Source organism: Sinocyclocheilus rhinocerous, unplaced genomic scaffold (genome assembly GCF_001515625.1).
Source record: "Sinocyclocheilus rhinocerous isolate Xijiao unplaced genomic scaffold, SAMN03320098_v1.1 scaffold1484, whole genome shotgun sequence".
NCBI lineage: Eukaryota > Metazoa > Chordata > Actinopteri > Cypriniformes > Cyprinidae > Sinocyclocheilus > Sinocyclocheilus rhinocerous.
The window spans coordinates 91265-106970 of record NW_015627249.1 but is presented as its reverse complement, the minus strand read 5'-3'; the positions used below and the strand labels follow the sequence as shown (position 1 = coordinate 106970).

Below are 15706 nucleotides of genomic sequence, written 5' to 3'. Positions count from 1 at the left end.
AGAAGGGATACCGGTCTGTAGTTTTCTAAAAGTGCTGGATTTAGGGAGGGTTTCTTAAGCGGTGGGGTTATCGAGCCTGATTAAATGCTGTGGGAAATGTACCAGAGTGAAGAGAGGTGTTGATAATGTGAGTGAGCGCAGGTATAACTGAAGCAGAAATGGCCTGAAGGAGGTGAGTGGGGATAGGATCAAGCGGACAGGTAGTAGGATGATTGTAAAGGATAAGTTTGGAAACGTCTGCCTCCGAGAGTGGAGAGGAGGAGAAGAGAGAGTGTGTATTTGTTGTTATGATGTGTTTGTCAGTTCGTGGTGTGGAGAATTGGCCGCTGATTGTTCTTGTTTTATTTATGAAGAATACTGCAAAGTCGTCAGCTGTAAGAGTTGATGAAGGAGGAGGAGGGGGGAGGACAGAGAAGAGAAGAGAAGGTTTTGAAAAATGTGCGAGAGTCAGAATAATTGTTAATTTGGTTGTGGTAGTATCTTTTTATCACTCCATAAATCAGAAAATACTGCCAACAGACAGAAAACAAATACATTTTCACCATGTTTTTAGGAGTAAAATGTTGTATAAATCATTGTGAATGAGATATGAACAAACCCCTCAGTAAAAACCTTCAGAATATAGAGAGGAATAAAACTCTAAGTTTTGGTGTAAGTGTTACTAAAGTGGAGAAATGTTTTTTAAAGATATATATTGTAACTGAAATCTACAACCGCAAATAGATAAAGTGCAATAGAATAAACACTTGATGTGTATTTTCATTGTTCTCTTTCAAACTCGTCTGCATGAAGACATGTTATGAAGTGAAATAGATCAAAATCTCTGAATTGAGCAGTGCATGAAGTGTAGTGTCTTGCCTCAAACCATCTTCTGTATGACCTTTGGTTGATCTCAGGCGCGGCGACACACAAACCCAACGCGGTGGAGCCGGAGAAACAGACCGACCACACGGTGAAGATCGCCGGCGTCATCGCAGGAATACTGCTCTTCGTCATCATCTTCCTCGGCGTGGTGCTGCTCATGAAGAAACGGTAAGAACCTCAACACACACACACACATACACACACACACACACACAGTGAAGATGATCGGTTACACCATTTTTACCACATTTAAGGATGACAACACACATCGGAAAGCACCGCCGCTAACCAAAGTTTGGACACATGTGACTCAGTTTATGTTAAGAACTTTTCATCTAAAGACCTCTGCTTAAATGTGTGAAATTATACTCAAAACATACGGTATTTAGGCCTAAATTTAAGTTTTGAACTGCATTTAAATTTTCTATTCATTCAGATTACACAGTTTTAACAAACACTTTTATTTATAAACTTAATCTGATGCTTGTTGATATTTGTCAGTCATACATTATTGAAAGAGGGCAAGTTTCTGTAATAATGCTAATAATCTGAATGTGTTTTAAATACACAATAACTAGGTTTATATATTTAACATAAAATAATTGATGATATCATTCAATCTCATACATTTGAACCGATTCAATATTGCTTGTTCCACAGCTAGTCATATTTGAACAATTTCCATGCAAAAACCATGTTTTTACTTTTTTTTAAAAATGAATAAATATTGTTTTCACAATGAAAAGATTTATGCATAAATAAATGCATTTTAAAAAATATGATTTTTAAATAAAATCAAATTGATGCAAATAATTAATAATGAATTATGCCATTCATTTTTGGAATGCAGTGTTTCATATGTAGTTTCATATGTTTTGATCTGCATATACATTAGTGTTAGATTCCGTTCATACTGATGCTGATGCTTTTATCCAAAACTAATTCAAATTTTGTGTTTTCAATGCATGAATTCCCTAGAAATCCAACAGGAAGAAACTCTGCTATTTCAGTGTGCTGTGACTATTATTCTAACCTGGACATTAATATTAATTAGAAATGAGCAGATGTGTCCAAACTTTTGTCTCATCCGCAGTCAGATCAGGACTTTGTGTTTTTGTCTGGAGTTTAACCGCAGATATTAATAATAGATGTTCCTTCCGATTTCCGTCTGACCTTTCATCCGCATTGTCTATGCAACACTGAATTATTAATCTAATTATGTTGATAAGCCTGGTTAAAATGCTGTATAATAGCCTGATAAAGAGCCGTTCTCCCGATGACCCTGCATCTCAAAAAGACGAGGGAATCTCAGTAGATCTGTGATTGTGTGACTGATGAAAGTGCGTCGTTAGCTGGAGCCTAGTTTACATTAGCTGCCCGCAGATCAAGGGTCATCCGGAGTCAGTTTCGGCAAATATCCAGCTCGCACACTTGCTCCAGATTAGCCTTCTGCCCTGCTGAATATAAAACAGCCCAATCCAGAAAGCTTTAGAGCCACTACAGTAAATATAATAGTCATTTACAGTCATGAATTTGAACTATATACAGTTTATAGACAGTGCAACTCACACACGTCTATCTAAACATCTGTGGTGAATGTGAGCGCACACAGTTTTGTCTGTTGTCATCAACTCAGCTATAATTGCAGGTTTATTATTGCTGCTTTCTTGTAATTCTATTTCCATTTATTTATTTAATCAGGGAAAATACACATTAGTAATATATGAAATCAATATAAAATGTGTCGGGGTGACTAATTTTGATCTGTAATCCCAGGGCAGATTTTAAAAAAAAATCAATACATAAATACAAAATATTTAACACTAAAATCCCTATAAACGTTCACAATTTTGATTTGACAACAACCAATGTTTTAATTTTTTTGAGAAACATTGACTTTACAAATCTTTTAATTTTGGTACTTGTTCTTTAAGTTACACCTGAATCTACGGAGTGTTATTTTAATATAATTCAGATAGTATGATAGGTTTTATTAATATTTTGAATTAATTTTGAAATAATTTTATTTTTTTGTTAAAATTGTAGCAATTGTTTTGGCGTTTTTTAAAAATAGTCCATACAGTTTTTGTTAATTTTTATTTAAGTTTTAGTTTTAGTTATTTTAGTACATCAAGTTAAACTAATTACAATTAGAACAGTTGCCTTGGAAACTAGCTGAAATAAAATAAGTTTAAGTTTTTTTTATTTTATTTCAGTTAATGTTAATTTTAAATTAGGGCTGCAACAATTAATCAATAAAATCGGTTATAATTGATAATAAAAAATAATCTACAACAAATTTGATTATCAATTAATCACTTCTGTGTGCTGTGAAGAAAAACAGAGACAACATTTTTAATATTGGAGTAAAATTAATAGTTTTTATTAAAATTATTACATTTTAATAGTTAATAATATTTGGATTTGTGTCCGATTAATCAAAGATATAATTGACAGATTAATCAATTATCAAAATGATTATTAGTTGCAGCCCTATTTTTAAATAACGAAATTTATTTTTAAAGTTTTACTTTTAGTTCCAAACTAAAAGATGCAATATTTGCAAGGAATATTTGGAAATGTGTAATTCCTACTGGCACAAATGATAGAAATACTCGTGATGTTGTTGTGGAGCATCTGATATGTGGTCGTTTGCACGGTTTCTGTGTGTATGAATGTGAATAAAGCAGTGGTTCTCAACCCTGGGGAAAACTTTGCATTATTTAAATGCAGTTATATTAACATAATATACATTGAAATGCTATTAAAACATTCTAACATCATTTTGGGGTTTATTTGTATTTTTTAAGGAGTGAAAGAGGTTGAGAAGCGCTGCTCTAGAGTCGTTTGCATGAAGAGACGGCTTTATTTCACACACGCGTGTCCAATAATCCCAAACACCGGATTCACCAGATTTCCCTCACGGAGAGATGAGCGCTGATCACTCCACAGACATTTTAATTGAATCCCGTTCAATATGCTTTAATCAGATGAACGAGCGCGATTGAATCTCTCGCATCTATTTGGTTTAATTTGCTGAATTAGATTAGAATGTGAGGAGAACATGCTAATTCCTCATTTAAGGCCGAGAGCACGCTCTGGACGCTGCATCTGGTCATTTAGAGCGCAAATGTTTTTATAGTCCTCTAATTACATCCTGAACAATGAGGAGATGCATTGAGGAAGGGGAATTAATGTTGGTTTTATTGCTAATGTACAGTGATGTATCTGTGCTCTGACTGACCTTTCACACACGACATCGTCCTCATAAAGACTTATTAATGCAGAGCAGATACAGCTGTGTTATACACTACCAGTCCAAAGTACATTGATAATAATCAGAAATGTTTCTTGAGCAGCAAATCAGCATATTAGAATGATTTCTGAAGATCATGTGACACTGAAGACTGCAGTAATGATGCTGAAAATACAGCTGCGCATCACAGAAATAAATTACAGTTTAACAGAGATTCACATAGAAACAGCTTTTTTAGATTCTAATAATGATTCACAATTTTTACTGCATTTTTGATCAAATAAACGCAGCCTTGACACTCTTTCAGAAACCTTAAACTGATTCCAGACTTGTGAGCAGTAGTTGTTAATTCACCCAGACGAACACAAACACATATATGAATGTATATAAGTCATGTGACCCTCTGGTTGGTCATGTGGTCAGCGTTTGCACAGTGACCGCCGTGCATCTCTCTTTCTCTCTCTCTCTCTCACGAATGCCACCATGTCTGCTTCTGTTCATTTTCTATCGTTTCGGAACATTAATATTTTTTACTTTTTCTTTCCTTCCATCTTCATCCCCCTCCACTGCTTAAACCCCTCCACCACCTCACTGGGCAGGAGAACCTATCAGTCCTACACTTACTACCTGTGAGTAAAACACCTTTGTACACTGTTAGTGCCATGCTATGCTCGACCTGCATGACGCGCCGGTTACGATTGGCTCCGGCGCCTCGAGGGCACGAGAGTTAACATTCGGCTGTGCATTTCAATCAGAAAGTGTTATCTGTAATTGTTATGATCATGAGCTGGATATTGCTAACGCCGTCTTGAAGTTTTGATGTGATTCTCCATCATCTGCTGTCCAATGCTTGTCTGTGAATGCTGTAGCTCCTCCAATCAGAGCCTTGGTTTGATTACTGAGGATTCATTTACAGTCCATGTGATTTTGTACTTTCCCAAGGAAACTTCTCCTTGTCTTTCTGTTGCCCAGCTCAGGGAAGGGAAGCACGCTTTTCCTTAAACACCTGGAATTACCCTTCATCTCATAAATCATCATCATCATTATTAATCGCAGTCATCACACTCAAGTTTTCCTGCATGGCTGGTGCTCGCTGCATGAAGTCGAATGAAGTCCATCAGCCTCATATCCTGATGTTTTCCTGGATGCTTGATCTGTGCTGGTTTTTGTTTGTTTGTTTGTTTGTTTGTTTGTCATGCTGAGCTGTTTGATTATTTATATGAGTGGGAATCAACAATTGGGTTTTGTTCAGACCAGATGCATTTATTAGAAAAGTACTGGAACCAATTGAAAATACTCTTACAGTGTTTCCCGCGCTACGGGAAAGAAATAGTTTTAGCTCATTTGTGAGATTGATTGTAACCTCGAGTTTCCATTTTCATTTCATTCATTTTTATTAGTTTTTTTTTTTATCTTGAATTTATTTTTTATTTCAGTTTTAGTTTTAGTAATTTTAGTACTTCAACTTCAACTTTATTTGAGTTACTGCCAGGACATTATCATTTTTTAAAGGTTTTTATTTAATCTATTCCTATTTTATTTTATTTATTAAATATTTTTGTAATATATTTTCATTTAAATTTTATTTCAAATTTGATTAATTGTGTGTTCTCATACTCATTTAAATTAAGCATCTCACGCCAAGGAGTATCAATTATTTTATCCAAAAACTTTTTATTAAAAATGTTAACACAAATTCTATAGCAGACCTCACAAAGGCGGCGAATTCAGCTCGAGGGCCATCTTCGGACGACGGCGCTCTGCATGCGGTGCTGAGGCTGGCGCCATAGATAAATGACGAACAATAAATAAATGAACTGAAAGCAAAGGCACCGAGAGTCTTCTACATGATCAAAAATACAATTAGATCCCCACAGCAGCAAGATATGTATCAGCCTGTCACAAACTAAGACTGTCAGCCAGTGGACAAAACTGAAGCTAGAGCATTTCTTACATGTACTGTACTGTTGTGCAATTTTTTTATTTTTTTTATTTTAAACAATGTCTTTAATATTTTTCTTGGGGGTTTTTTTGTTTGTGGAAAGAAAAAAAAAGTACACATGTATTTATTTACTTAATTATTTTAAGTATATAGATCTTTATTAGATCTTCTAATAGATCTTTTCTTGTTTTGTTTATGTATTATATAATCGTTTATATAATAGAGAGAGAGAGAGAGAGAGAGCGAGAGAGAGAGAGAGAGAGAGCTCATCTGATTCATGATTCACTCTGAATCACTCTAAATGATTCTTTCAAGAACTGAGCTGATTCAGTCAGGAATTTTTTTTAAGCTTAAATACATTTTAATTTCAATAATTTGTCAACAAATTCACATGTTCATGGTTCTCTGATGTCAGTTAATGGTCACATGGCATGCAGATAAACAAATCAAGTATTGTCAAGTATCGGTTATTTATTATATTATTTTAATAATTAAATTTTTTAATTTTGTATTTTAATTTTAAATTTTAATGATTTTATTAATTATTAGCTTTTCATTAACTATCAATTATTAAAACATGCGAAATATTTGAATTAGTTTTTATTTTTATACTTTCATTTAATTTTAATTTTAATTCGTTTTAGTAATTTTGTTGTGTTTTTTATTTGATTTGTTTGTTTTTTAAATGTCTATATAGTTATTTTTATTATTATTGTTTTAGTTTCAGTTTTTGTTATTTTAGTACATTAAAATGTGCATTAACTAAAGTGTTTCCTTAGCAACAGGCTAAAATAAAATAATACATAAAATAAAAATAATAATAAATAAAATGTGTAATAAATAAAAATGTTAAAAAAAAAAAAACTTAAAATAGTTTCATTTATTTGATTTCAGTTCATGCTTATTTTAAGTGAGGTTTTTTTTTCTGTGGTTTTATGTTTTAGTTCTGTTAGGGTCACATGGATTATTAGTTAATGTTAATATGAACAGCTGTTAGTTAATTCTAACGGTTATGAGTTAATAGATTCATGCTGAGGTTAAACTCCTTTAAATCTCTAGTCTAGTCTTAATCTTTGTGGAATTGCTGTATTAAAGTGTGTGATTATTTGGTGTGTTCTGATTCTATATTGTCTCTGGTTTAATTATAGTTTAGTGTCGTGTTGTGTGTCTTTAGTCTCTGCTGGCTCTCGCTCATGTACTGATCCCAGACCAGCGGCGCAGCACGCATCCCACAATTCCCCACTGTTCCCCGTATCCGAGCGGCTCTAATGAAGACGCGTGTGTTGCGGGACGCTCGTGTTAAACGCCTACAACAGCCGCGCTCGTGTGTGAGAACACAATTCCCAGCATGCCGTACAGTTTCATCTGCGGTGTGCGTCACACTTTGAAGGATCTTTCCTCTGCTGGACGCAGTCAATTAAGACACACAAACACACACATGTGCACACACAGTGATGTGTGTGTGTTTGTTTGTGTGTGTTTGAAATAGAAAAATAATTTAACTTTACACTTGTAAGACCTTAAAATATAAAGCTGAAGTTCATATACACTGTAAAAAATTATGCTGGGTTAAAAAAAATCATTTTTGGGTTATTTGACAACCCAGCGCTGGTTAAATATACACATGCTGGGTTATTTTGACCCAGTTGGTGGCATTAAACGTTTCACCCAACATGCTGGGTTGTTTTATTTTACTCAACTATTGTTTAAAGGTGACTGTATTGCTGACTTAAAATGGGTTGGAAATTAGAAATCACTCACAGAATTACAGTAATAATCAAAAGGTGAACGTTTATTAATAAGCAAGAACACCCATGGACAAAAATATAAGACAAATTGAATTTATTTGGATGAATACAGTTTACAATATTACACACCAGGACCAGTGGGGAGAAAGGTGGTGATGATTTTAGAGGCGATTTCATCCGACTGCCCGAGGCCAGCATGAAGGACAGAAGTGCGTCGTCACGAAAGCTTATTGTTTGCATGTGTTTTTGCCAATTTAAACATTCAAGAGATTTTAAAGCATTCAAGCACAAGAAGACATGAAATAACTGAACTGACTGTAGTCTCAGACAAACACCGACTTTAGCTCTCTTTCACATCTTCATGTGCTTGAACAAGCAAATACACCTCGCCAATTTAAAAATGCAAGCAGAAAAACACACAGAATTCGTCTCAAAAGAGACGAATTCAGCATTCTGTGCGCGTTTCACAGCCCGTTAACACTGAATTGAGTTTCGCGTCTTCTTGCACTTGAATGGACAAATGCATACGAAATTATGTTGGAATAGCCGTCTTGGCGAGTATCCTCAGAAAACGTCTCAAGGTTACGTATGTAACCCTAGTTCCTGCGTCGAACGCTTTGGGAACGCCTTCAGCGAGACTATGCTCTGAATCGTGTGTGTAATCAGACCAATGGATGGGCGCGATGTCACGGACGGGGTGACGTGTGACCAGGAAGCTATAAAAGCACGTGAGGTGGAGACAGCGGCAGCTTCTGGAGAATGAGGGAAGCGCTCCCAGGGGTGCCAGAAGTATTGCAGGAGACGCAGCATCTCGTTCCCTCGGGGAACTAAAAAGTGACGTGACATGTGGCCTAGTATGGTGACCCATACTCGGAATTAGCGCTCTGCATTTATCCCATCCAAAGTGCACACACACAGCAGTGAACACACACACACCATGAACACACACCCGGAGCAGTGGGCAGCCATTTATGCTGCGGCACCCGGTGAGCAGTTGGGGGTTCGGTGCCTTGCTCAAGGGCACCTCAGTCGTGGTATTGAAGGTGGGAGAGAGCGCTGCACATTCACTCCCCCCACCTACAATCCCTGCCGGTACGAGACTCGAACCCGCAACCTTTGGGTTACGAGTCCGACTCTCTAACCATTAGGCCACGACTTCCCTGTAACTAGGGTTACATACGTAGCCTTGAGATGTTCCCCTTCAGGAACTCGAGCTGTGTCGAGCGCTTTGAGAACGAGATGCCCACACCGCCAGACTTTCAAGTCCATGCGTAGTGTGTATGACTACAGCACAACTACGGCAAGTGGACGGAGGAACCAGGAGCGGTACGAATGTCGAGGTTGTAGAACCTGTTGAATGTGAGCGGCGTGGACCAGCCCGCAGCGTTACATATATCCTGCATAGCCACACCCGACAGGAAGGCCTTAGAGGCCGCCACATTTCGGGTGGAGTGAGCCTTGACCCCTAAGGGTGAGGGAAGGCCAGAGGACTCATATGAAATAGTAATGGCATCAACAATCCACCTACTGAGGGTCTGCTTAGTGGCAGGCAGACCCCTCTTGGAAGGACCATAACAAACAAATAATTGGTCAGACTTCCTCCACATGGCAACTCTGTAGACATATGTGTGGACACATGCAATTTAGCTTCTGCTGGTCAGGCTCCCTAAAGGGGGGAGGACAGAAAGCCTGAAGTATGACAGGCCGTGGTACTGAGGAGGGCACTTTAGGGACATACCCCGGCCTGGGGTACAGAAAAGCTTTGGCCAAGCCGGGCGCAACGTCTAGGAAGGAGGGGGTCACTGACAGGGCCTCCAAATCTCCGACTCTCTTCAGCGATGAGATGGCTAATAGGAAGACAGTCTTTAGTGTCAGAACTCGATCCGAAACCTCCTCTAAAGGTTCAAAAGGAGGTTTACAGAGAGCCTCCAGGACCACAGCCAGGTCCCACGGGGAGACACGAGAGCGTACTGGGGGCCTCATCTCAGCACACTGCGGAGGAAATGTGTAACCATGGTGTGTCTTCCCACAGACTGACCACCGAGAGGGGCGTGGCAAGCAGCTATGGCCACCACGTACACCTTCAGGGTGGAGTGGGTCAACCCTGCGGAGAATCGAGACTGCAAGGACTCCAGCACTGAACCGACCGGGTAGTTAACTGGGTCAAGCTGGCTGCTGGCGATCTCCACACCAGGAAGTGAAGAGTTTCCACTTCAGGGCATCCCATGGAGTGCCGTCGAGGAGAGAAATCAGGTCCGAGAACCATACTCGACCCGGCCAGAACGGGGCTACTAGTAGCAGACGGACCCCGTCCCGGCGCACTCTCTCCAGAACTCCCGGGAGCAGAACGATCGGGGGAAAAGCGTACAGACAAAGCCTCGGCCAAGTCTGTACCATGGCATCCAGCCCCATTGGAGCTGGATGAGTCAGAGAGAACCAGAGGGGACATTGCGATGTCTCCTGAGTCGCAAAGAGGTCCACCTGAGCCTGGCCAAAAACTCTCCATATCTGCTTCACCACCTCGGGGTGAAGCATCCATTCCCCGGGCCTCGGCCCCTGCCTCGACAGGACGTCTGCTCCCATATTGAGATGCCCAGGGATGTAAACGGCTCTTAGAGAAAGGAGCTTCCCTTGGGCCTACACAAGGATCTGGTGCACCAGCTTGTTCAAGGGGCGCTAACGCAGACCTCCCTGGTGGTTTATATAAGAGACCACCGATGTGTTGTCGGTGCGCACCAACACATGTTAGTGTCAGTGCTCCAGGCAGTTGATGTGCCAAGTGAGATGGCGACCGCTCCACAGACCGCGGGCAGGGTGGCCACTCATGACCGCACCCCAACTGGTGAGGGACGCATCTGTCGTTAACTTTACGCGACGACAAGGAACTCCCAGCACCGGGCCCTGTGACAAGAACGAAGGTTTCTTCCACATGTCTAAGGCACGAAAGCATCGCCGCGTGACCTTGATCATGCGAAGCGGATTTCCCCTCGGGGAAAACCCCTTGGTCTTGAGCCACCACTGTAGGGGTCTCATGTACAACAGGCCAAAAAGCTGCATCGTGGTCGAATCCCACACCACGCCTAGATAAGTGGTCCTCTGTAATGGAGAAAGCACACTTTTCTTTGCGTTTAGTCTTAACCCCAACTCTTTCATATGGGCGAGAACGACATCTCGATGTCGAACCACCGTCTGCTCTGATTGAGCCAGAATCAACCAATCGTTGATATAATTTAGTATGCAGATGCCTTGGAGTCGCAGTGGAGCCAGAGCAGCATCCACACACTTCGTGAATGTGCAGGGTGAGAGTGCAAGGCCGAACAGAAGAACCCGATATTGGTAAGCTTCGCCCTCGAAAGCAAACCTCAGGAACTTCCTGTGTTGAGGAAGGATGGAGACATGGAAATATGCATCTTTTAGATCTATCGTTACAAACCAGTCCTCGGACCTGATCTGAGACACGTCCTGTTTGATAGTGAGCATCTTGAACTTTAGTCGCATGACTGAGTGATTCAACTGACGCAGATCTAAAATCGGACGCAACCCCCCATCCTTCTTCGGTACAATGAAGTACCGGCTGTAGAACCCGGATTCTCTTTCGAGAGGAGGGACCACCTCGATGGCCTCCTTCCTCAGCAGAGTATTTACTTCTTGTTCTAACACCGGAGCCTGCTCGGGACCCACCACCGTGGAAACGATCCCGTTGAAACGAGGCAGAGGAGAACCAAACTGAATTCTGTAACCTCTTTCTACAGTCCTGAAAGAAGCCCTGGGACACAAACATCAGGGCTTCTTTGTCGAAGACTTCTTAGCCAGAAGGACGGTCCTCAGATCGGCCTTCGGCTTCGAAGCCTTCGACCGTGAGCGTAGCTCCCTTCGCGATCCCCATTCGCGTGGGGGCGTGTGAGTCGCGACACTCACTTTCTGCGCCTCTCTGTGTGAGGAGCGAGCACACGGCTGAGCTAGAGAGCGGCGATGGAGGAACCGCTGAAACGCCGCCGCTGAGCCTCCTGAAACCTGTCGACGTCGGAATTGACGGCGTCGCTGAACAGGCCAGAAGGCGCAAGCGGGGCGTTAAGCAGGAAGACCCTGTCCTTCTCTTCGATGTCGGACAGGGTCAACCACAAATGCCTCTCTGCGGCCACCAAGGCTGCCATCGACCGCCCGATAGCTTTGGCGGTCTCTTTCGTGGCGTGGAGAGACAAATCTAAAAAACAGATCTAACTCTTTAAGCAGGTCTGCTTGGTACGCCTGAAGAACAGCCATCGTGTGAAGGCATGCACCAGCCTGACCTGCTTCCGTGTATCCTTTGCCCACCAGCGCTGAAGTGGTACGAAGCGGCTTGGTGGGCAGTGCCGGGGCTTTAAGGGACGACGCCACACCGGGAGACAGATAGCTCGCGAGCGTCCGTTCAATCCGGGGCATCACCCTATAACCGCACTCATTTAATCCTGTGACGTTAGAATAATCAACCAGAGACGGACTAAAGAGGCGGGCCGAGTATGGTTTCCACCACGATCTCGACACCTCAGTGTGGAGATTGGGAAAAAACGGCAAGCCCCGGCGTGGAGGGAGCGGTTTAGACTGTAAAAAACGTTCATCTAATTTGCTTTTAACGGAGTTTGCCTGCTTCTCGGCGGACCATTCGATATTTAATTTGGCCGCGGCGCGAGTTATCACCTCCACGAGCTCCTCATACTGTGCAGACTGAGGGGGTACTGCGGCGCCCTCGCCATCGCCCTCGGAGGAGGACGACAGTCTGAGCACCGAGCCTTCTCCCATGGGGGAAGAAACCGCTCCGTCGGAGCGTGCTTCCGAACCCTGCGAGGTGGCGCTGAATCCGGTGGCAGAGGGAGAAGAAAAGGACTCGCCCGTCTCCATTCCCTCCACCAGATCCAGCTGCGAACCCCACGACCGCAATCGCCGCGCTGCCTCGGCAGACGTGGGACCAGAGCTGCGGGGAGCGCTGGCGAGGGCTCCCTCCTCAAAGAGAGCCCTCCGGGAGCGAAGCGTCCGCATGGAGAGGCGCTCACAATGCGGGCAGTCAGCTCCCTCGAGAGTTGACTCGGCGTGCTTCGCTCCCCGACAAACAACACAAAGGCTGTGTGTATCCCCGCCCGTGATGTAGCGAGGGCAGGGAGGAACACACAACCTAAACTGCTGTTTGCCTTTATCATCCCCTTTATTTGTCTTGTGCTTAGACTTTGGCATTGCTTTATCGTTTGCAAAAGTGACAGACAACGGTAAATAGGACATACACACACAGAGTGCTTCGCTGAATGACAGAAGCTGCCGCTGTCTCCACCTCACGTGCTTTTATAGCTTCCTGGTCACACGTCACCCCGTCCGTGACGTCGCGCCCATCCATTGTTCTGATTACACACACGATTCAGAGCATAGTCTCGCTGAAGGCGTTCCCAAAGCGTTCGACGCAGCTCGAGTTCCTGAAGGGGAACTGTCGGTTACGTCTTACGTGAACATCAGATGTGTGTCATTATATGGGATCCATGCATTGTGTCTTAAAGTGACAGCGCCTAATTTACCAGCTGCTGTCTCTGTCCTTAATGATAATCCAAGAGAAAATAGAAGAGAGAAAATCACTCACTGCTCTTGACTGAATTACTTCAGAATTAATCTATATTTAATTCATACAGTGAAGACTATGCCATGCTATTTTACATTTGATTATTGTACCTGAACCTACATTGCACCTACAAACCTAAAAAAATCAAATCGTTGTTTAATTTGTATTTTTGTTCTGTTTATTCATTTGTGCAATTTGCACGATTTCAAACAAGGCCCTCAGGTACAACCTGCACTTGGGCCCCGCAAACCCCAGCTTACATTTAAACTCATTTAACAAGCGTTTTAGAAATAAAAAGCGTAACATTTAGGAGAAACATTTTAATTCAACTCTTCTCTGTAACCCTGGAAAAAAACTGCCCAACATAATGACCCAACAGGCTCAACCCAGCATTCTTTAGACTGTGCTGTTTCTGTCTTTCTACATCACTTCTAACATCGATTCTTTGTAACGATTTGTGAAATTTACCAGTGATTTCTGAGTGTAAACTGTTTAGTGTGGGAGTGGAATCTAAATCTGTCTGCTGAGTGGAGATTGAGTTTTCCCTCAGATGTTCCTGCGAAGGAGCTGAACTTTGTCCTGTTGGAATATGGCGTGTTGTTTAGCGAGGCTAATCTCATGGCGGTGTAACCCGTTCGCTCTGCTCATCACTCATGACTTCTGCTGATGTTCAAGCTTTAATGGAGTTTGTAGTTTGTAGAAACTTGGTGCATCTGCTTACTTTGTGGTTTGGCTCCGTTTCCAAGATCTCATTGGAAATTACCTGCGGATCCGCTTTGGGAAGTCGAGCCTCAGGCGAGGAACCACACGCTAATTTCCCTCCCACGGATTGGCTGAGTACTTTGGTCTCATTTGCATTTGTGGATCGTTAGCAGATGAAGGCAGGTTAACTGAATTAAAGCAGAACTCCATTATTCTCTAACATCTGCTCTGGTGTTGAGATGCGTGTTGGAGAACACGCGTGTGCGGCTGTAATCACGGAGAGCCGGCGCTCCTCGAGGCTCTTGGTGGGGCATTGATTAGAATTATATCACGGTTTAATTAGGTGGGTGACTCCGGCATCTTAATCAGGCCCTGCTCATTAAAATGAGCCTCTTTTGATTAGTTTAATGGCTGGCCACCTTGAGTTTTTCTTCAGGACTGCTCTTTGCTCACTAAAATACATTTGTTGAACTAACCTCTCGCCCTGTTCCTCATTTACAGCGTTAAAGGCATTCTGTGTTCAGAACGAAATACTTGCACAGTTTTAAATACATGAATGCAGGATGAAACTATAAACTTTTCAAACTGTACATTGTTATATAATAGCCACTTTAATTCAGTGAGTTACATCTAGAAATTATTCATTTTAATTCAGTGTCAAATATTATGGAGCCAAACCAGAGTTATTATAGTTAACTAAAATTAAAACGTTAAAAAAAGTTACTTAAAATAAATGTTAACTGAAAAAAATTTAATAAAATGCAAAATATAAAAATATATTTTACTTAAGCTTGTTGCCAAAGCAACATTTCTCATTCATTTGGTACTAAACAGGGTTATTATATTTAACTGAAACTGAAACTAAAACTAAAAATATGATCATTTATTTTGATATATTAAAATACATTTGTTACTTAAAATGAACATTTACTGAAATAAAATAAAATACAAAAAAAGCCATTATTTCAGGTAGTTCCCAATGCAACATCTCATTTTCAGTTAGTTTAACTTGATGTACTAAAATAAACAAGAAATGAAATAAAATAAAAAAAGCATAAAAATGACAAAATCACACAACAAAATTACTAAAACTTTGACTGAAATATTAAAATGAAAATGGAAAATATAAAAATAAAAACTAATTCACAAGATAAATAAAATCTCAGTGATACTAAAATAACTAAAACTGAAATAAAAATGCATAAAATAGACATTAAAAAAAGCTAATAAAAATGCCAAAAACACAAGAAAATTACTAAAACTTTAAAATAAAACTAAATGAAAAAAATACATTGCATTGTGGGAACCAGTGTCCTAAATTCCCACATAGTGTTCATACTGCATACAGGTCGTGTGTTACGTTTTGTGTATCACATCACTAATGCTGTTACTTTTATCTTTGATTTTGTGATTTGCAGAAAGCTGGCGAAGAAGCGCAAGGAGACGCTGAACAGCACGAGACAGGAGATGACGGTGATGGTGAACTCAATGGACAAGAGCTACACGGAGCAGGGAACCAACTGTGATGAAGCGCTTTCATTCATGGACACACACAACCTCAACGGACGCTGTGAGTGAAACACAAACACACACACACACACACACACACACTA

General features: G+C 41.2%; 1 protein-coding gene across 1 annotated transcript in view; it reads left to right on the top strand.

Moving 5' to 3' along the window:
- Positions 1 to 15706, top strand: part of LOC107726034 (receptor-type tyrosine-protein phosphatase mu-like) — a 95012-nt gene that overhangs the window by 7322 nt on the left and 71984 nt on the right. Inside the window, exons 4-5 of the mRNA XM_016535507.1 lie at positions 897 to 1032; positions 15512 to 15663. Of these exons, the coding sequence (XP_016390993.1) occupies positions 897 to 1032; positions 15512 to 15663 (288 nt within the window). The remainder of the gene's footprint in view (positions 1 to 896; positions 1033 to 15511; positions 15664 to 15706) is intronic.